Below are 21,510 nucleotides of genomic sequence, written 5' to 3'. Positions count from 1 at the left end.
AAAAGACCTCACGTCTGTACTTCAGTACAGTAGTGGAGTAAATATATTTAGTTACATTCCACCGGAGGCTGTCGTACTTCACATCGGAGCAGGACCTCCACCTCTCCACTCTTCTCCGCTCGGTGACGTTCCTGTCTCACGGTGACACTCACTCTGTGGTGGAGAAATCTCCACATCCTGCTCTTCATTGTTTTCCCCCACGTTTGATGTGCGGCGGCGGGCGCCCGTCCCCCGGCCTGACGTCAGCAGCCGGCTATCTCTCCAACACCTCCGCCGCGATAAACGCAATCAACGTATCCTCACATCCCACAAAGACAGCGAAGGCTGAGAGGACGTACTGTACACTCCCTTTTTTTTTTTTTACTTCATTATTCCTTTCATTTTTTTTCATCTCCGCCTCTCGCTCGCTCTCCTCGGCAGCGCCATGGCAACACGGGAGATGAATGCCGACAAAAGAAAATCCTGACGGCAGGAAAATGGAGGAGGGGGCGGCGGAGGGGGGGGGGTTGAACCTGCAGAGAAGGACAAGGGCAGATTTAGTGAGGCTTTTTGTAACAGGGTGATAGTGAAAGGCAGAATAGCCTGCTGCTCGTCCTCAGCCAACAGATTTACAGCTGCTCTGATGTCTATTTATCACCAACACAAAGGACTCAGACGACATGAAACCACTGCTTCTTCTTCTTCTTCTTCTTCTTCTTCTTCTTCTCCATCGTCTCATCTCTGCTACGCTTCATTCCCAGCTGCAGCAAAGGATGCTGGGAGGACAGGCCAGCTCTATTTATAGCCAACAGGGTTCCAGCTGGTCCTGGAATTACAGGGAAATCCTGGGATATTAAGGGGTCCGTATTCCAGGCCGGGAACGTCTGAGAATATCAGGCCAATTTATAAAACTTTACTTTTTACTTTTGGACATATTTAAGACAGATCCACAACATTTACAAGATTGTTTACAAAGTAGAAGTCATTTCTAGAAAACTACAGTAGAGCTGGTCGATATGGACAAAAGATAATACTGCGATATTTTGAGGCAATATCGCGATATTCAAATATCCTCTAAGCACTTCATAAATGCTTGATTTAACCCTTTGATGCATACAATCACACCAATATGATGATTGTTGTAGTCCCTGCAGCATACTGTATGTCTGCATTAAAACCTTCTTGTTTCTATTCATTAGTGGTTTCTGTTGGATCTATTTTAATCTGGCGTGCAAATCACAAGTTCAATTTAACAAAACAGTATCCAACAGTATTCCCTTCAATCAAATAGTTATCTGGCAATAAATGCTTTATATATTCTAATAAATACATAACACACACACACACACACACACACACTGTTTTTAATAGTGTGTAATAAGTGTAAAGTAGCTTATTGTTATGTTTACCAGTAAGCTGTTATACTATTGCTGATAATGAAAATTATTATTTTCCCAGCAGTGTAGAAAGTCTCACCAATCACGAGGTGCAGCCTATAACCAAAGCAGTCTGGTCCACGTATTCAGGCTCACAGCTTTGGTTCTGTTAGCTGGACGTTCAGATCGGTAGCTGTGGAGAAGTGGGTCACCTCTGTTGGCTGGTTGGACAACTTTCCTCTCACTGAGTTGTAGAACTCCAGTAGAGCTTTCTCCGCAAAAAATGTGCGACCAGGCAGTTCATATTTTGGATCAAGTGTCTTAATGAGTCTTTTGAATCCGGGCTTTTCAACCACGCTAACCGGCGTTGTGATGTAGTTCTTTACAGCGGCCGTGATTTCTTTGCATTTTGCACTTTTTTTGTCATTATGGGATTGCTTTAGAAAGCGAGGAAGACAGAGTCATTTGCCTCTGGGCTGGTTCTGGTTGCTTTGGTCGTGTTCTCGCTACCATACTCGCTTTGCCGCTTCAGTTCTTTCGCTTTCTCCGGGCTCCTTCTCTCTCCGCTGCTTCCCTCCATAAACAAAAACACGCCGGCCGAATACGTCACACACTCGCCTAGGAGAACGGTCTGGATCGGGGTGGAGTCTGTGACGTAGAAGGAAATGCCACAGTGAAAACATTACATGACAATTTGTAGTCGATGTTCGCGATATAGTCATTTTATACACAGTGTGTACAACCCGCGATACATCGACTATATTCGATGTATCGCCCACCCCTAAACTACAGCTCAGGGAATAAATAAATATATAAATAATATATAAAATAATAACAATATTATTTTATAATACATTTTTATTTTTATTGTAAAATTAAAATAATTATTTTTATATAAAAATATTTTTTTACAGGGCGATTTTTTTCCACCAATGTTTGAAATTTGGAGGCATTAACAAACAAAATTGCACTACTTTTTTGCCCCTTTGACTGTGTTTAATGGTGCACATATCTTGGATTTGGGCCCCCGATCATTTGGCCTGATATAAGACGCACCTGTTTTTTTGGAAAACAAATATTTGAAGCAAAGGAACCCCTTTCTGTGCATCACATGCTCACACACTCCCCAGTCAGAAGTGATGCCGTTTGAAGCGTCCTGCAGACTTTACTCTTTTATTGAGCTCCTCATCGTGACATTCTGGGACACCGGTCGTCTTTTGGCAGCTTGACAGTTGATTCGGTCTCTTTTCGGTTTGTTTCTGCAGTAAAACGACACTTTGATTCATTTTGACTCGTTATGAATTCATGTCTTCTGTTGCAGCAAAACTCCTGCAGGTTAAAGTTGACTTTTACGACTGACTGAGTGGTTTTAAGAGAAATACAAACATCTGTAAATGGACCTGGAGAAAGTCACTAGCCTAGCAATGTTAAAGCGGTCACTTTATCCTGACAGTAGTACATGATGATCATGGATGTATTAAGTGAACAGGATCCAGCGTTGGAGGTGGGGCTTCGTTCATTCCTATAAAAGTTGCTCAGTGGAGCATGAAGCTTAAACGGCTCGACTACCGACTGGAAAAGTACCCCGATCTTTCGGCATCCGTCGGGCCCGTGGACCATGAGCAGTAGCATCCGCTCGGTCACATGGCTAACTCCTCCTACCAGCCCGCGCTCCAGCCTCGGTCTGGGTCTCATTCACATGAACGGAGGAAGGGGAATAACTCTGGATTCAGCTATTAGTGCGTTTTAAATAAGGACGATTAGAGTGTTCATACTGGGGAGTTGATTCACCTCAAAAATAAATGATCCTCTGAGTTACAGACGTCTCTTTCCCAATGGAAGTCTACGGGACAAAGTCTTTTTTGGGCCCAACGGCATCACGTGACGAACACGGAAGTTGTAGTACCGCCGTTTGACCACTACGAAAATTGGGATCAATGACCAGCACACTTCCTGGAGGGCTTGGCGGTGTTTGGTATTTCCTCAACATGGCTGCCAAACGTTCTCATTTTACACCTAAACCGTGCACTTGACATGGAAGTGACCGTTTGATCGGAGTTGGCAAGTGATTGACAGCTGTCTTCGTTGAATGAACAGAGAATAGGAACGCGCTCTCTCTCTCTCTCTCTCTCTCTGAAATGACCTGTGATTGGTCAAAGTCTCCCGTCACTACAGGCCATGAGGAGGAGCAGAAGTCTCTCAGAACACTTGAATTACAATATGTTAACTGTTATTAATATATTCTGCCTGCTGAAGCTTAAGTCTACGAACAATAACAACCCATAATACAAAACTCTATTAATGGAAGAGGCTCACTCGGCAAAGCGGGGACTGCTGGCGATTCCATATTTGAATCAATTGACAGCCCTAAAAATGATGTATTCATAGTTTCCATCACTTCACTTATTGAATCTTATTCTATTTGTATTTATTTGTGTCCTCCAGCGTTGCTTTCAGAGTCTGTTTTGAACAGACTACTGAAGTCACCAGCAGTAAGCTCTCTACATGAACTTCCCCGCTAGTTTGAATCCTCCGTCGTGAGCGTCGCTCCACACATCAACAGATCACCGCGCTGTCCGTCACAGCCGCGACAACTCAGCATTTTTGCAGGCGAGAGTTCCCCCCCCCCTCCCTGCTGACTCATATTTGGAAGTGTGAGGACTGAAGTAGGACAGAGGTCAGCTGGATCAAACCCTCTGAGAACCAGGAGGAGGAGGAAGGAGCTGCGTGAGGTTTCCAGATTGCAGAGCGAGGAGAGATCAGAGGACTGACTTCCTGCGCTCTCTTTAAACACACACACACACACACACACACACACACACACACACGGCCGTCCTCTCGTCAGCCCTGCAGTCTGTTGTTGCTGTCTGCCTCAGACAGACGGAGGCTGGCCGACCGGCTGCTGCTCTCTCTCATCCCCTGCGCCCGCTACGCCATGCTCCCTCACCCCGGCAGGTTAATCCGCCCCCGGAGGCTCCTCTCTCTTTTTTTTTTTCCCGTGAAGTCCGGAGTGTGACGCCTGCCGTTTACCGGCGACCGTCTGCCGCTGCCGCCGCTGCCACAGCTGCTCGTAACTGCCAGGAAGAGAGGGACGACCTCGGTGCGTCTCCTCTCTGCTCCGGTCGCTCCTTTTCCCTGGAAGCAGCAACAGCATCCGGTCACCTCCACCAGCTCCTCCATCTCTGCAGACTCCCTGTTTGTGTCTGTGAGGAAGAGGAGGAGGCGGAGGAGGAGGAGGAGGGGGACACACAAGGTGGAGTGAAGCCCCCCCCCCCACCAGCCTCCCATCGTCTGCTCTCCAGCCAGCACCACCTCCGCCACCCCGCAGCCTGCAGCAGGAGCGAGAGGAGGCGCAGAGGAGGCGACACACCACCGCCACCTCCACCTCCACCTCCACCTCCACAGCAGCAGCAACAAGCAGCATGCTCAACTCTGTGTGGTACGCCAAAAAGATGGGCCGCCGCATCATGGGCACCCTGAGGAGAACCAAGCGGCTCCACCGGCGCCTACTGGTAGGTCACCCCCCCCCCCCAACCAGCACCACCACCACCACCATCCCCCAACCATAGGAAAACAAATCTTCATAAAGGTGAGGTAGGGGGAGGTGCTGCAGCGTGTAGTGAGTCATTTTCTGCAACATGTGTGTGAGCAGTCAGCCTGTTTACATACCATCATGCACTACTCGGACTGGTGTGTGTGTGTGTGTGTGTGTGCGTGTGTGTGTGTGTGTGTTGTTGTAAATGTATTGATCGGTCCGTCCGCTGTGGATGTGACGCTGCTGGTGGATGAGGCAGATGTGGGAAAGTTGCAACAGAAGAGCTGCTGCTGCTGCTGCTGCTGCTGCTGCTGCTGCTGCGTCATGTGGTGGATCAGGATTCATGCAGAAACCTCCACATCTGGTTCAATTCTTCACCGCAGATCTAGAAACGCCCCGCATCCTCAATCCCACCACCACCACCATCATCATCGTCAGACGGATAGAGGCTCAGCGTAAACATGAGGACGCCGTTCGTGGCGTTGGAGGTGATTTCTGTTGATAAGGCTGCAGCAGGTTATTAGATCTTAAACGTGAGATCGCTCTCCGTGTGGCGGTGCATGTTCAGGAATCGGTGGTGGGGAGGGGGGAGGGCACGGTGAATGTTCCAGAGCCTTCAGCAGACGAGCTGGAATCTCCCTCTCGTCTCGGACTGGAAGAGGAAGTGTTCACGTTGATGTCTCACACCTGTGCAGCTCTTTTTTTTCGTATTATTTTTGTTATATATAAATGTCTGCGTGAACGACGTTGGAGAGATTCACCTGCATAAACAGCAGCATCATGTGTTCTGGGCAGATGTGAGGAACCCCTGCAGTAGCACATGCCTTCCCCGGCGTTGCCTAGCAACCTCCAGGCTCCTGACACGCAGCACTACCCCACACCGCCTTCCCCGTTTCACTGTCTCAAACACACACACACACACACACACACACACGTTAACATAACGCGCACACCAATTCATTCAAAGCCTATGGCTCCTTTGTGGAGCATGGGCCGTTGACCACAGTCAGCCAGAGTCTTTTGTCCTGGGCTTTCCTCTCCAGTTGTTTCCATGTCAGCCCGCTCTGTTTGATGTTCGTGTCAAGGTCCCTGCGCCAGGTGTTCTTGGGCCAGCTGTTGACAGAAAGGGTTTCGGCTCTGTGACATATTTCCTCTTGATGAGGAACCCTCCTCTACCAGGATTTGATTCTGTCTTTCTGTTGTCAACGTTTCTGTAGCGTATAGGTTTTTCTACAAGTTGGGGTTGCTAGCCCCAAGCCTAACCTTCCACCATTTCTGGCTTCTGGTGTGTTTTGGAGTTGGTTTGTTAGTCCTCTCCCATAACTTATTGTCTTACAGTCTCATACCACGTGAGGCCAGACAGGCTTTGGGTCGTGTACAAGCTGTCTCGGCACGTCAAGCCCAACAAATTCCTGCTACTGTGTCGTGAAAGCTGCAACTAAGGCGAGCATTTCATACCAGCAGCACAATGTAGGTTTACTCTGAGGACGAGAGAGGAGCTGCTGATTCTGGGTGTATCTTTACCTCGCTGTATTTCTTCTGATGATCTTCTTAGAGGACAGATTGACTCAATGTGGACATTGAAACAGGTGTTTCTTTTTCTGTTTGTACTGCTCATTAAAACATGCTTTCAATGTCAGTGATGGGGGGACAAAACTTTATCTGAAGGCTCCAGCAGTTTGAGTTAGACATCTTCTGTAGATGTATTTGTGTTTACTTGTTGAGCTGCAGTGGAGGACTGAAGTTTCATATTAACTTCAGATACACAGAAGAGCTGTGGATTTCCCCCCCCCCTCACTAACATTGAACGCGTTTATGTCCAGTATGAACAGGAACTTCAAATTCAACGTTCATATAAGCATAAAATAATGAACCCGTCCTTTAATATTATTCTTAGGGCTGTCAAAGTTAACGTGTTAATAACGCCACACATTTCTTTAACGCAATCGGTCTTTCAGGGGGATTGTAGCGGGCTCAGTTTTAAAACTAGAGTGACAATACTGGTATCATATGAAATTAGAAAACCTGATGAATCCATCGGTACCAACCATGTCATACTAGCTTGTAGTGAAAGAGGTTAAATAACGCTCCAAACTTGCGCTGAACTTAAAATTTCACCTGTACTTTATAAACATGCTGCACAGTTTACATTTATTAGGCTGTCAAAGTTAACATATCAATCATATCTCGGACGAGCCCCCCATTTGTCACGGAGGAGGTTAAATAACGCTCCAAACTTACACTAAATTTTGTAGAGGAAAAAACTGTCATGTCCATTTTCCAAGGGGTCCCTTGACCTCTGACCTCCAGATCAGTGAATGTAAATGGGTTCTATGGGTACCCACGAGTCTCCCCTTTACAGACATGCCCACTTTATGATAATCACATGCAGTTTGGGGCAAGTCATAGTCAAGTCAGCACACTGACACACTGACAGCTGTTGTTGCCTGTTGGGCTGCAGTTTGCTATGTTATGATCTGAGCATATTTATTTATGCTAAATGTGAGGGTTTCTGGACAATATTTTTTAATATTTATTTATCTATATATTTTTTTATTTTTTTATCTATTCCATTTTTTATTTTTTTTATTTATTATTTTTTTTATTTTCCGGTCTTATTCTTTATATTTATTTTTCATTTTCCATTTTTATTTTTTCTGTGTATTTATTTATTTATTCATTATATTTATTTATTTATTTATGTATTTATATATTGTATTATACATAAGTAAGTACATACAGTATACTACATAAGCACCTGTGAGGGTTTCTGGACAATAGCTGTCATTGTTTTGTGTTGTTAATTGATTTACAATAATAAATATATACATATATTTTGCATAAAGCAGCATATTTGTCCACTACCATGTTGATAAGAGTATTAAATACTTGATAAATCTCCCTTTAAGGTTCATTTAGAACTGATAAAAAATGTAAAATTAATCATGATTAAATATTTGAATGGATTGACAGCCCTAGTTTTACATGTTGTAACGGCGTTTTGTTATTTAGCTTAGTAAAACCGCCGTGAAAGTCTGTCTCACACATGTAAACACAGGGGCGTGCGTGGATGAATATGGAGGGTGATGAGGTCGGCCCTTCTAGTTGACCCGGATGTAGATCCCTCTGCAGCAAGGCAGCTACTTCCTGTGTTAACCTTTTCAGAGTCAGAGACGAGCGTTTGTCCGGAGGTGGAGAGAACAAAGTTAGCGTGGCCCATTAGAGACACATTTATGGGGAATCCCCAAACAACCCAACGACATCACCACAGTTTACACACTCACTTCCTGCTGTACTTACTGTAGTTGTACTGACAGTTTTCCCGAACCATGATAGATGATTATTGATATTTCAGGTGTGCTGACTGTTAGTTTGACTGCTCCTGTTTCTCAACTTGTGATCTCACCATGTTCACAGATTCATTTAGTGAGTATGACCGTTACCGCTGCTGATTGATAGGGGTGGGAGAAAAATCGATTCACCGATGTATCGCAATTTTGAAATAGATGTTTTAATGCCAGAATCGATATATTTGCTTCATCTGAGTCTATGTGGAGGTAGAAGGAAGTTACCGCTTTTATTGTGGTAGTCTGAGTAACGTGACGTCATATCCATTCCGTATCCATCAACCAAAACAAACCGCAGAAAGTAGAAAACGTTGGAGGGTCAGCGTGGATACGACCTGCACCCTCACATGTTAAATCCAGCGTGGTAAACACTACACATCCAGTAAAGGATGGAAACAATTTGGGTTTCACACATTGACAGGAGAAGCAGAGCTAGACATCACGGCTAAGGCTGCATGCTAACTTCTAAAGAAAGGCCAAAATATGTTTGAAAATAAGTCTAAACAAAGGCGAACAAAAGTCAGAAAAAAAGCCGAAATATGTCTGAAATAAAAGACTGAAATATATGCAAAAAAAAGTCCCAAAAAGGCAGAAAAACGTCTGCAAAATATCGGAAAAAAGTTAGCAGGAAACGTTATCGTATCGCGGTAATGTGGCGGTCGAGCCGGCCGTCGCTCTCGTCTCCGTGGTCAAATGGGCCGATGCTACGACTGTAGAGCACCCAGATACTGACATTTCTGTTCTCTGCATTGAAACGGCCCTGATGGGGCTGACCATGGATGGATAAAGAGAACGGAGCTGACAGGAGAGCTAGAGACCACCTTGGAGAAGTTAGAGGAAGTAGTAACTACGTCCGGTTTTCAAAATAAGATGTTAACAAAGGGAACTGTATATACAAAATACATCTATGGAAATAAGATTGATGGATTATATTCACCAGAAGTATAAAACATTACATGTCCCTTATAAATTAAAAATAAAATACCACTAATCTGTGAGGGAAATGTCTTTATTCTTTGATTTTTGGGCTGATGGATAAACTAAACTAGAATGGCACTCGAAGAGCGCAGACCTTTAGAGATTTTCCAAAGTTAAAGTCCCTAGAAGTGGATGATTCAACTTTTAGTGTTAAAAAAGTTAACAAAAATCATAATAAATCGTAATATTGAATCGCAATACATGTCGAATCGGCACCCGAGTATCATGATAGTATTGAATCAGGAGAAAGGTGAATCGTCCTGGCTCTACTGATTGAACTGTGGAAAATAAGACGCAAGTTGTGATCAGAGAAATGTTCTTCATCATAAACCCTCCAGATCATAAATCTGCACATTAATGAAGAAAAAGACAAAATCGTTGTATTAATCCACCACAGCTGCTCCACATCTAAAGATATGGAGTTTATTCTAACACCATCCATGATACTGACCCCATTAGTATAACACCTGGTTGTAGATCTGTGTTGTGTTGACGGAGATGTTTGTGTGGCCTGTAGGTGGAGCTGCGGACACACAGCAGCACAGGCTTTAATCCTAATCTCCATCAGACCCCTTGGTGTCAGTGTGTGGAGCTGGAAACACTGGATGTGTTGATGAGGAGCGAGCCGTGAGATGGTCACGCTCTGTAACACTGTGATGTATATTTATACTGTGACATGTCCAGGGCAGTTTATAGTATTGATTTGCTCTCTTAAATGCTGCGTTTGTGTGTTCCTGTTGTCATGAATCATGCGGGTCAGTTTTCAGATTCCTGCTCATTTAACGCCGGCGGGCTGAACTCCGTAACGGTGACCTACTTTATCCTTCAGATGACGGTTAAAGGCGTCAAAAACAGCGCAGACGTATAGATATTCACAGCAGATCAATATGTTTTGAAGTCTTCCATGATGAATATGGATGGAGACGAGGCGTTCAGGGACTGTACGGCGAGTCTGTCTTGTCATACATGTATCCAGATGACGTGTTGGTGGGTCAGCGTATCGGCCGGTGGATGCCGGAGAGGAAAGATCTGGAAACGCTCCTCCCACCAAAAAAACGACCGGAAGTCTTCCTCCTGGATTTGTAAATCCACTCACACACAAATCTGCCCAACTGCACAGCGCCCGTTGTCATGTCAACACTCGTATGTGGGTTATTTCTGGGGCAACGTTTTCTGTTGTATAAATTATTTTCCCATTCATAATTTAGCCGAACGTAAAGGCTGGAATACTATTACTCCGTGAAGTCCATCTGCCACGAGAGGAAAGCCTCAGCAGGGTTCATCTTCTGCTACTGCTTCTAAAACAAAACAGAAATGATGGTACTTTTAAAATGATCTCAGCCAAATACATGATGTATATAATCTTATTTAGAGTAGAGACGGAGTGGAAGCGGGGGGAGAGAGGCTGGAATCAAACCCAGGACGTTGCGGTAATGTGGCATGCGCTATAACCACGCGGCTACGGCGTTCCATACAATCATTTCTCATTTGGTTCTTCACCCTTTGAGCTGCTATTTTTGCTTATTTTACTCCCTAAAATCTGCACAACCTAAGCTAAAAGGTTATGTCAATCAATAAACCATAATTATTGATAAAAAGTATTGAAATTGTAACCTAAATTAAAAACAATACATCAACAAAGGACCTGTTTTTATCATAAACATATTGATCCAAAGGATTTCTAGATGTAGAAACATGAACAAAGTATTTCTTAACACTAAGTTATTTAAATTATGCACATGATTTAGTTTTTGAGCAGATCGGGTGTAAATGCGTCTTGATTAGGGCCGTCAAAGTTAACGCCATAATAACACGTTAACGCAAATTTGTTTTAACGCCACTAATTTCTTTAACACATTAACGCAACTTGCGATTTTTAGGTTGTAGCGGGCTCAGTTTTAAAGCTAGAGTGAAGATACTGGTATCTGTGAAACTAGAAAACCTGATGAATCCATCGGTACCAACCATGTCATACTAGCATGTAAACACAGAGGCTAAATAACGCTACAAACTTGCGCTAAATTTTGGTGAGGAAAGACATGGCCATTTTCAAAGGGGTCCCTTGACCTCTGACCTCCAGATATGTGAATGAAAATGGGTTCTATGGGTACCCAAGAGTCTCCCCTTTACAGACATGCCCACTTTATGATAATCACATCATGATTTAGGCATATTTTCTACACTAAATGCAGTACCTGTGAGGGTTTCTGGACAATATCTGTCATTGTTTTGTGTTGTTAATTGATTTCCAATAATTAATATATACATATATTTGCATAAAGCAGCATATTTGTCCACTCCCATGTTGATAAGAGGATTAAATACTTGACTAATCTCCCTTTAAGGTACATTTAGAACAGATAAAGTGTGTGATTAATTTGCATTTAATCACGATTAACTATGGACACTCATGCGATTAATCGCGATTAAATATTTTAATCGATGGACAGCCTTAGTATAAACGGCAAAAAAACAAGATAGCGATGGCCAGAAACAAAAATGGTGCCAGCCACAACGGGTCGTGTGTCTAGAAGGTAACCCACAAACACTTTCAAAAACCCGACGACCTATCCTAACAGTAACCATCTCACAAGAGTTTCGCAATTTGCGTGTTACCTTCTAGACACGATCGCCAAAATACCAAAATCGAGGCTTTTGAACCGTAGTCCACAAACCACCGGGTGACGTCACGGTGACTACAGCCACTTCGTATCTACGGTCTATGGGCAACACAGCTCCCCAAAACGGAGGAGTCGATCATGTTTATTTAATTGTGGTGAAGCCAAGATCGTGATCACAGATTAATATAGGATTAATTGTGCAGCCCTACTGGAAACCTGAGAACCATCAGCAGCCGCTCGGTGGTTCGGTCCTGAACGGCCTGCGAGGACTGTCAGCTTTTTATCTTCAGCAGAGGCTTAAAGCTGCTGCAGAGAATATCCAAATGAAAGCTGCAGCTCTCTGCCTGCCTGCCGCCAACCAGGAGGAGTCCTCGTCGCATCCCCGACCGCCCCCTCCACCTCCCCTCGCTGCTGACGCTGACATGCACGTCGCTGTTTCTGAATGCGGGGGCGACATCGATTATTCATGCAGCGAGTGGAGCCGCCCCCCCTCCTCGTGCTGACATGTGCCTCGCTCACTGAAGCCGATTAATTGGCAGGAGAATGACAGAAGAAGAGAGAGGGAGGGTGTCACAGAGAAAGAGCAACTGAAGAGGGAGGGGTGAAGCGAGAAAGAAGAGAGGGGAGTGTTATTGTGCTTCGGTGGTGGAGGGAGGCGGTAGAGTAACAGGAGTTTAGATCTGTTGCCGCTGCGCCACAGAGACCCGAAGAAGCCCTTCCACATCTGAAGGAACCATCCATAATTTATTGTTCAACCTCCTCCTCTAATCGGGAATCTCCTCTTAAAGCGATGACCACACATTACCCCCGGCAGGAGTTCACCTCCAAGCCCATGAACGGCGCCGAGAAGAAGCTGCCGCGGGTCAACATCAACCTGCAGGAGTCCATCGCCCACCTTCACCCGCTCCAGAGGCAGCACGCCATCGAGCTCCACCGGCAGCAGCAGCAGCAGCAGCAGCAGCAGCAGCCGGGTCGTCCGCAGGTCCAGACGTCCCTGTCGACGTTCACCGCCTGCACTGTGCCGGCGTCCTGCCGAGCTCGCAGTCGTTTCCTCAACCTGCGGGACAGCGTCAAGAAAAGCCCGACCAAGAGTACCGCCAAGGTGGTCAGCAGCGGCCACGCGGCAAGCAGGCCGGAAATACCCTGGGTACCCTTCGCTTTCAGTAAGGTACTTCAACGTTGACCACGTGTTCTGTTTGAAGTTGGGAGAACTTTAATTCCACCGCTACGACTGTCTAAGAGGTTAATTACAGAGTCACAGGTGAGGCTGGACCGAGTCGGTTTAAAAAACTACTGACGTTTGCAGCTCTGAGTATACGCAGCACCCAGCTGATACCAAGAAGTACTGGGGTTCATAGCAACGAGTATTTGTAGCACCGAGTTCATACCAAGTAGTACTGAAGTGCATAGCAGCAAGTATTTGTAGCACCAAGTTGATACCAAGAAGTACTGGGGTTCATAGCAACGAGTATTTGTAGCACCGAGTTCATACCAAGTAGTACTGAAGTGCATAGCAGCAAGTATTTGTAGCACCAAGTTGATACCAAGAAGTACTGGGGTTCATAGCAACGAGTATTTGTAGCAAGGAGTTGATACCAAGTAGTACTGGGTTTAAAGCAACGAGTCAGCGATCAAAAGGTAGTTTTTAGCTCTGAGTATTTGAAGCACAGAGTTGATAAATATCACCAAATATCGGTTTCAAGTACTAAAATCTTCCGTTGAATGTCTGGTCAGATTCCTAATCTTGCGTACTCTCTGATGAGACAGCTCCAGACTTCCATTAAACAGTTTAACCAGTTTTCGGCTGTATTTCTACTCTGACAAAGTTTCTTTTACGGCCGCTTGTGTTCGGACATTTATTTAACTTCTGCTTCTTTTGTTTAATTAAATTGACGTGTTCGTATTTGTCAAATTCGTGTTGGAGTTGTTGATCCGCTGCAGGAGTCAGTGAGACTTTCAGGTGTGCAAGAACTTTGTAGTTGTTCAAAACCAGATTGAAGAAAGTGCTGTTTTTGTGTCGTTGGGTTTTGTATCGACACTAGAATATAAAACTGATCAGTTGTTGTCTTGGTGGCGTGACCTCTGACCCTTGAACTCATTGTGTTGTTGGTGATTGAGGGTCGCTCGGCTGTCGAGCTGAACCAGTGGAATTTGTTGTTGCAATTCTTTTATTTTAATTTAACAAATCCTTCATTAATGCTCGTTGGTGTTTGAGTAAAACAATTTATCGGCTGATATATCTATCTGTTTTTTAAACTCTCAAATATTTATATTTATATCTGTATCAAATAATCTAGTCGGCTGATCATTTTTGGATTAAATGATTCAGAAAAAAGTAAAAAAATCTAGTTTCTGATGATATAAAACAGAGAAATCCAAAGTTATTTTTTCCTTGTATTTTTCAGTGTCTGACTTTACAATCAGATTTGATGTTGATTAATCTGCCGGTTGACTAATCGTTGTCATCAGCTCTTTTATTTATTCTATTTATCACCACAAAGATCCATTCTGCACCGCAGCGCTCACTCTCCCAACGAACCATCGCTCTCGTTGGATTAAACCATAAACTCTGTCCTCTGTATGTTTGCTGCATTCGTCACACCAGTTTGTATTCTTTGGGAGCAATTAAGCCCCATTGTCAGCGGCTTTTCCGAGCAGCGCTCCAGAAGTAGGGCTGGCGGATCAATGTGGTCGATGTGCGGGGGCTAATTTTAGCGGCTGTTGGTTTTCCATGGGCTCCGAGTTCTGCTGCTGCAGCACAACGTTTAAAGCCTCTTCGAAACAGAGCGCCACTTCCTGCCAGCAGCTTCACGAGGTCCTGCCCTTGTATAATAGAGGTCATCCACATCCGCTTCTCTTTACTGTAGTTTTACACGCTTTCGTTTTCTTTTTCCTTCATTTATCAACACATTTACAAACAACAAGGCACGTTGAACGTATTATTCAAATCCTCATGTGTTAAATACACTAAAGTACATATAATAAAATACAAATGGTCTTCAATTTAAATTAAATATTAGTGCATTTAAGCTTGTTTCATTTACACAGGCTTACGCCGATAACACACCAGAGCAGCGGCGAAGTGCAGCCTGCAGCGAGCTGCCATGCAGTGTTTATGGAAAGCTGCGGCGGCGGTTTCACCGAGCTCCGCCAGCTGTGTCCGTTTTCATTCAATGGCGAATTGAGGCCAAACTAAAAGTTGGGGATAGTTTACGCAGTCATCCAACAGATCAATGAAGACAGTATTTTTGTAAGCATAACAAACATAAAACATTTTGTTCTTGAGGCATCTTGTTACGCTGACTTTCTCAAAATACAATGACTTTTTTCTCTCAAAATTAGAAAGCTTTTATATAGAAATATAATGAAATCTATTCTCCAAATATAGAAACTTTTATTATCAAAATATGATGACTTTATTTTTGAAATATGACTTTTATTCTTGAAATATAAGGCCTTTTATACTTGAAATATAATGAAATTTATTCTCGAAATATAAAGACTTTTATTCTCCAAATATGACTTTTATTCTCCAAATATAATTACTTTATTTTTGAAATATGATAATTTATTGTTCTTGAAATATAAAAACCTTTATTTCTGGAATATTATGACTTTTATTCTCGAAATTTAATTACTTTTATTCTCAAAATATGACTTTTATTCTTGAAATATAAAACCTTTTATTCTGAAATATAATGACTTTTATTCTTGGAATAGAAAGACTTTTATTTCGAAAATATAATGAGCAGCAAGAGAAATGTATGAGGCTAATATTTCAATATATAATGGCATAAATACTAAGACAGAGCAAACAGCAGACCGCTACCTGCCACGGTAATGTATTGACAGTAGTGAAAGTGTGACCTTTGACCTCCGGTGCTGATGTCACTGCGGGCTGTCAGGGTTAATTCTCTCTGCCGTCCCTGATTGAAATGTCTGCTGCTTTTCAATAATCACAAAGAAAAGGACATCAGCCCCCCCCCCCGCTCCCCCGCTGACACTGTACCAAGGGACCAGGGATTTAACACACACACACACACACACACATTAACAATAACACGTGCACTAACACACTCTCAGACCCGGGTCAAACTTTAATCTTCTCCGAGCAGCAGATGTGCGAGTTTTGTCACATCAGGATCCAAAAAAAAAAAGCACAAGTGTCAGGTAACCTGTCAATCACAGAGCGTCTTCCTGTGATTGGTCGAGCTCTCTGACAGCTGAGCACCTCGACACGACACAAACAAACAGATCACGACACCTGTCAGTCAACATGAACATCCTCCATCCATTCTCCTCCTCTTCCTCCTCCTCCTCCTCCTCCTCCTGCTGTTCATCTGTGCTGCACTGTGTTTGTCTAACCTTTGACCCCTCACCATGCTATTGTTCAGCAGGCAGAGGCCACCCCGCCCTCCTCTCCCATAATCCCCGTGATCCCAGTCTCGCCAATCGCAGCCGACACCACCACCATCATCCCTCCGACGTCACAGGTTTCTTGTTTTGTTGTTGTTGTTGTTTTTTTATTTCCCTCCACTTGTCTCTCTGTCTGCTCCGCCTCCGTCCATCCATCTAGAGATTTACCTCCTCCTCCGTTTATCTGGCTGCTCGTCTCGCTGTCATTGTGCAGTAGTTCCGTGTCTGCCGTCCAGCTGTGGCTCTGATGAAGTGAGCAGATTAGAGATAGAAACAGTGGGAGAAATGCCACACCACCCCCCCCCAACCCCTCCACCACCACATGACTTTTAAGAGCCCATCTGGCTCCTCCCGGGCAGAAAGTGAGCGAGCGATCCAGGCAGACGGAAAGAGGATGAGCGAGTGAGCGATGCAGAGATTTGACCACTTTTAAAGATAGAAGAAGAAGAAGAAGAAGAAGAAGAAGAAGAAGAAGAAGGAGCAGAACCGCCTTCGTCCTTGATTTGATTGATTTAGGCTTCATGCTTCAGCACTGCATCTTCTGCAGTGTGAAACGCCACCATGTACGTACCCGCTCTGTCCTCACTAATCTCTGCTCAGAATCCACCGGCTTCCTGTTTTCATCCTCAGTCGGCGGTGTGCGTAGTAGCATCGCGAGGAGAGGAGCGTCTTTAATGTCGGCGCCGTCTGCAGCTTGTGTTCGGTGTGTGTGTGTCGTGTTTGCAGGGGTGGAGCTCTGTGGGAGGCGGCTCAGGTCAGGTGGGTGGTGGGTTAATTCTGTTGGGGGGAGATGTTTCCTCTGACACGGTGATGTGTCTTCTCTCCTCAGGCCAACCCTCCCCCCGTGGTGGTCAACACAGACAGCCTGGACACGCCTTCATATGTGAGTTCACCATGTTTTCATCACGTCTGTCATGTTGTTTTAGTTTTTAATAAAGGTCAATATTCAGTGAAGTAGTCGTGCAGAGGCTCGCCGCCGTTCAGGGACAGACCGATTACATTATTTGCCCACCGTCGTTTTTTTTTTTTTATATTGAAATAATACCCTTTTAGTTTGTTTTTGCGTATCAGCGCCGTGTTCGAAAATAAAGAGAATAAAAGTCATTATATTTCGGAAACAAGTGATTATATTTCGAGAATAAAAGTAATTATATTTCAAAATATTTTTTTTATAATTGGAGAATAAAAGTCATTATATTACCAGAATAAAAGTTATTATATTTCAAAATAAAAGTCATTATATTACGAGAATAGAAGTTTCTATATTTCAAAAATAAGTCATTATATTTCCAAGAAAAAAAGTCATTATATTACCAGAATAAAAGTTATTATATTTAGAAAATATAAGTGATTATATTTAGAAAATAAAAGTGATTATATTTAGAAAATAAAAGTCATTATATTTCAAGAATAAAAGTTATTATATTTCGGGAATAAAATTCAATATATTACGAGAATAGAAGTTTCTATATTTCGAGAATAAAAGTTTTTATATTTCAAAATAAAAGTAATTATATTACGAGAATAGAAGTTTCTATATTTCAAAAATAAAAGTCATTATATTACCAGAATAAAAGTGATTATATTTAGAAAATATTAGTAATTATATTTCGAGAATAAAAGTCATTATATTACCAGAATAAAAAATGACTACTGATACTTAACAACATTTTGATGTTAATACTTATTCAACGGTTTGTATGAACAGAATAATGTGTCAGTTTGGACTAAAAGCTGTTAGTAATAATTATTTCCATAGTTGGATTAGAATAAATATAATGTGCAGGTTACACACTCTCACAGTACCATCCTTCATGTTGTTATACTGTATGTATAGCTTAGGACTTACCTGTTGATGACAGGTAATGAACTGCTGGCAGCTGATGGATCTTGTGTTTGTGTGTGCAGGTGAACGGGACGGAGGCTGATTATGAGTACGAGGAGATCACGCTGGAGAGGGTAAGACGACGAGCGCTGTGAATCGTGTTGTTAGCGGATGGAGCTGCGGTAACGCTCCATAACTCGGCAGCAGATACTGCTCACGTGACACTACTTTTATGTACTTTTACTTCAGTACTTTAGGCAATATTCAGAGAAAAAACTGAACTTTTCAAGATTAAAGTCGTAAATTTACAAGAAAAAACTTGAATATTCTCAGAGAGTCTTGCTGTGGATTTGCCTGCAGTGGATGACCTAGTCAAATTAGACTTAAAGGAATAAGGAAATACTCTTGATTTTAGCCCAGAGTCACCCAATTATCATCATATTATCATCATATTATCACCATATTATCATCATATTATCATCAGCATCCGGACTCTGTAGAGACATTGAGGCCGTGAATTTGGCCGATTCAGAAGAAAGCAACAGACTGATTGGGATGAGGTTAGTTAGATAGTTTCAGTGCATCAGGAACTACAACACAAAGGACAGATGAAGCATATCGCCACCATGCTCCGTAGTGTTGCACCTCCTCACTGACGTGTGCGCGTGGCGTTCCCTGTTTACCGGCGGTGTCTGTGGTGCGATGACGTTGATCCAACCTTTTGAGTATATTTGTGAGTTTTTTCTCATAAATTTGTAACTTTTTTTATTATATTTTATTTTATTTTATTATATTTTATTATATATTACCCCCCTCCCCCAGCTTTGTAATTATTTTGTGGTGTGATGAGGTTGATTATTTTTTGATTCTTTTTTCGGGAATTTACCACTTCCATCTCAGAGATTATATACAATTATTTGTCAAATTTACGACTTTATAATCTCCGAGAATATTCAAGTTTTTTTCTCGTAAATTTGTGTTTGTTTTTATCATAAATTTACCCCTTCAATCTCAAATTATATAAACTTTTTTTTCTCGCAAATTTACGACTTTATAATCTCAGAGAATATTCAAGTTTCTTTCTCGCAAATTTATGATTTAATAATCTCAGAGAATATCTGCATTTTTTTCTCCAGATATTACTCGTTACATGTTTTTTTTTTGGGTTTTTTTTACCTACAATGGCCCTAATACACCGTCGTAGAAATCCGATGAAATGAGGACATAATGAATGAACTCCTGTGTGTTTTGTGATCCGCTCACACAAACACATATTTTCTTTTTAATGCAGCTATGTTTTAATCCCCGGCTCTGCCTCTGGTGAAATCTTTTTCATCATCTTCTGTTATATCGTCTTGTCCTAATTCAGCCCTGCTTCTTCAAGTGCAAATTATTCTCAGTGCAGCGTGAATAAAAAACATCCCTGCCAGCTGAGTCCTGCAGTAGAAACAGCCTGTCTCTCTGTCCGTCTGTCTGTCTGCCTGTCTGCCTGTCTGTCTGTCTGTCTGTCTGTCTGCCTGTCTGCCTGCCTGTCTGTTACTCTGTCTGCCTGAGCGTGCTGCGTGTTCAATCACTCGTCTGACATTATCTTTGTTAACTTGAGTTTCTGTTTGTTTTTTTATTGTGGTGGTCGTCGTGGTGATTGTTGGCGCGGTATCCAGGGGAACTCGGGACTGGGCTTCAGCATCGCGGGCGGCACAGACAACCCCCACATCGGTGAAGACCCCAGCATCTTCATCACCAAAGTCATACCCGGGGGGGCCGCTGCCCAGGACGGACGGCTCAGGTGAGACAACAAACACACACCTGTGAATCCTGATGATGATAACATATATGAAGAGTGTTTGTCAGTGAAACGTCCGGCTTCTAAAGACGATCTTTTATCACATAAGAACTGAATTTATGTAACAACTGTTAAATGTACGCTATATTTAGAATATTCTCATCACTTTACCTCGCCGTCAGATGGCCCTTTGTGACAAGGAACTGAAGCCTTTATCTACGCTCTCTTCAAAGCCACCAGACTCCATTCACAAAAACAGTCATTTTACCTCTCAGAACAGAAGAGTCGCTGGTTTACCGCTGCGTCCATCAGTTTGATTCTTTGTGTTATTGTTGTGACTTAGGTGAATCCGAAACGCTGATGCCTTTTTCTCTCCTCCGATGTTCTCAGAAACATCTTGTAGTGCAATGTTTAGCCGTATTTTGATTTGCCGGGTCACAAACCTCCACATTTTACAGCTCAACAGTACACAACAAGATGTTCCTGAGGACATCTGAGGAGGGAAATATGCATTGCAGTTTACATATTGATTCATATTTGTTTGATCGAAGTTCACGAGTGATTGATTCAGTGAGTGCTGCTTTAGAGACAGCTTGGCTCTGATTGGTTGTTTTCCTTCGGGCGCGGTGGAATCTTGCAAATGTCAATAGGAGCACGAATGCCCGGTTCAGACTACACGATATCAGCCCGACTATAACCCCACACGGCCGTCGTAGGAGATCGGGAACGATAGATGAATGTCGTGTGCGACGATCGCTGGTTTTATCCTGTGGAGCGTGTCATAGTACACGACAACCCGACGCCGCCGCGTCTGGGACGCCTCACGACGTCCCGACAGGAAGTCTAGCATGTTTAATTCTTTTTTTTCTTTCCACGTCATGTTCCGTCACGGCCTCGAATCTGACCGTCTGAGCGCCGACGCACACGGCTGTAAACAGAAGGCTACTTATTATGCAGAATGATGTCATCGGACCTTCAACTGCTGCCGGACCTCGCGGTAGGATGTTCAATCTAGGTTGTGTCGGAGTAAAAAAAACACCACCGCCGTTGCGTCTTTGTGTCGTGGAGCATCCCGCTGCACACCCGCTTTCTCTTCTCCCTGTGAATTATATTTTTATTGTTTTCACCCCGGAGCCTCGTGTGTCGCGGCCGAGTCACGACAAGAATTTATGACTCTCAATCGTCTAATCTGACACAGTGACCGTCGTAACCGTCAAACATATTGTGTAGTCTGATCCTGGTATTAGAGGAGACAGGGGAACCTGATTATCTGTCAGGATACACTGACCTTTTGAGCAAATATGATAAAGAGTTATTTTTTTTTTTTATAAAAGTTACCAACTGCAGTTTTAAAACACCAAAGTCACAACAATAACACAAACAATGTAACTGATGGACGCAGCGGCAGACCAGCTACTCCCGTGTTCTGACAGGTCAAATTACTGTTTTTGTGAATGGAGCCTGGTGGCTTTGAGGGGAGCGATATAACCGCTTCAGTTCCCGTCAGAAAGGGCCGTCTGACGGCGAGTTAAAGCGGTGAAAATATTCTAAATATAGCGTACACTTAAACTGAGTTTTTTAGGTGTCTAAAATGTGTTTATCTGCTGCCCACGTCCACAGCAGTACACTGTTTTACTCCAAACTCCATCT

At 43.3% G+C, this 21,510-nt stretch overlaps 1 protein-coding gene across 26 annotated transcripts in view; it reads left to right on the top strand.

Annotated features, from left to right (window-relative positions):
- The window catches only part of LOC119498442 (discs large homolog 1-like protein), a 136,857-nt gene that overhangs the window by 85,390 nt on the left and 29,957 nt on the right, over positions 1–21,510 (top strand). For 17 of the 26 annotated variants that reach the window (XM_037787367.1, XM_037787366.1, XM_037787372.1 and 14 more), the window contains 4 exons: positions 16,231–16,329; positions 17,082–17,135; positions 18,161–18,211; positions 19,739–19,863. In XM_037787367.1, coding sequence (XP_037643295.1) covers positions 16,231–16,329; positions 17,082–17,135; positions 18,161–18,211; positions 19,739–19,863 — 329 coding nt within the window. Of the gene's footprint in view, positions 1–12,445; positions 13,005–16,230; positions 16,330–17,081; positions 17,136–18,160; positions 18,212–19,738; positions 19,864–21,510 lie in introns of those variants that run through there. The other 9 variants (XM_037787375.1, XM_037787384.1, XM_037787391.1 and 6 more) reach the window with 3 other exon arrangements.

This window comes from Sebastes umbrosus, chromosome 12, assembly GCF_015220745.1.
Source record: "Sebastes umbrosus isolate fSebUmb1 chromosome 12, fSebUmb1.pri, whole genome shotgun sequence".
Classification (NCBI taxonomy): Eukaryota; Metazoa; Chordata; class Actinopteri; order Perciformes; family Sebastidae; genus Sebastes; species Sebastes umbrosus.
This window is presented reverse-complemented; position numbering and strand designations above follow the sequence as displayed.